General features: G+C 39.1%; 1 protein-coding gene across 1 annotated transcript in view; it reads right to left on the reverse strand.

The window, feature by feature from the left end:
- The window catches only part of LOC144958962 (FMRFamide receptor-like), a 15,518-nt gene extending 14,644 nt beyond the window's left edge, over positions 1-874 (reverse strand). The window contains exon 1 of the mRNA XM_078891261.1: positions 821-874. Within this exon, the coding sequence (XP_078747387.1) occupies positions 821-874 (54 nt within the window). The remainder of the gene's footprint in view (positions 1-820) is intronic.
- Between the last annotated feature and the right edge of the window lie 383 nt (positions 875-1,257).

Below are 1,257 nucleotides of genomic sequence, written 5' to 3' on the forward strand. Positions count from 1 at the left end.
TATTCATAGATTGTGTTTTGGTTTGCAATTATCTTTGAACATTTCATGTGGTATGCTTAAAATAAAACATATTTTTTAAAATTTAGCCAGAAAACTCGTCCTTCATAAATTGATCGATTATAATGATCTTAAAAGCTCTAAAATCTGGAATTTAATGTCCTGAAGGAAGTCTCGTGTTTGAGAGATTTTGACAAAGCAAAGGTCATTTCACTCGATCGATATTTTGAAGGGCGAGTTTTCTAGCCAAAATTTTAAAATATGTTTCGTAGCGAATATGGAGGAGTTGCCAATCGACTAACATGTCTTATAAAATGCCACGTGACGTTGACACAATAATGACGAGTGAGTCTGGCCATCAGATTTCCTCCCCCGCTCACCCACTCCCTAACCCCCTTTCCACAGCTGATTAGATATTATTTTAAAAACAGTCAATTTGTGTCATATTATTCTAGTGGTATGACACTAGCTTTCGGATCGGAAGGTCCTGGGTTCGAGCCTCGCGCTTGGCGCATAGTTGAGTCCTTGGAGAAGACTCTTTACTCACATTCTCTCACCGCACTCAGGTGTAAAATGAGTACCAGGTCGTTAACAGCGGTGTCTTTGTCGGAAAAAAGTGTAATATCGCCTAACAAGCGGCATGTCCCGTCCTACATGTGAAATGTTGCTGTTGACCAGGGACCCCCTGTAAAGCGCTTTGAGCACATTTAGTGGATATTGCTCTATATAAAGCTCAATTTTAAAAATTAAATAGGGGGAGCGGTTTGTTTTAATCTACTTAAAAGTCTTTACGAAAGGCATTCCTACTAATATGTCTGTTTACCCTGATAAGATCTTGGCCGTTGGTTATTACCATTAAACTCTCCGCTTTTGTCATAATGTGATAGGATTCAATAGCCTGATGTCACGTCCACCCAGCAACCAGCAGCGTGGTTCTAATCACAGAAAATCGGTGCTTTTAATTCATCATGCCTGCTAGAACTTTTCCACGTGTCATGTGATCAGAATATATAAAAGTCAAAACATGATCAGATTTATAATGTTTTTCTCCTCTGGATACACTTTTATGCTCGTCGGAGAAGTATTTCATAAGGGCGTCCGCCATTGTTCCGATAATTTAGAACTAGTTACTTGGTTCCTTTTGGTCATTACGAGGGAAGTGACGTCACGACTGTTGAGCCCTATTGGGTGAAACTAAAATGTCACAAGGAACCATTTTCGAAAGTACTAGATGAAGAAAATAAATGGAGCTTGAAAAAA

The sequence above is a fragment of the Berghia stephanieae genome, chromosome 13 (assembly GCF_034508935.2).
Source record: "Berghia stephanieae isolate SIO BIC M18660-M18661 chromosome 13, UCSD_Bste_1.3, whole genome shotgun sequence".
Lineage (NCBI taxonomy): Eukaryota > Metazoa > Mollusca > Gastropoda > Nudibranchia > Aeolidiidae > Berghia > Berghia stephanieae.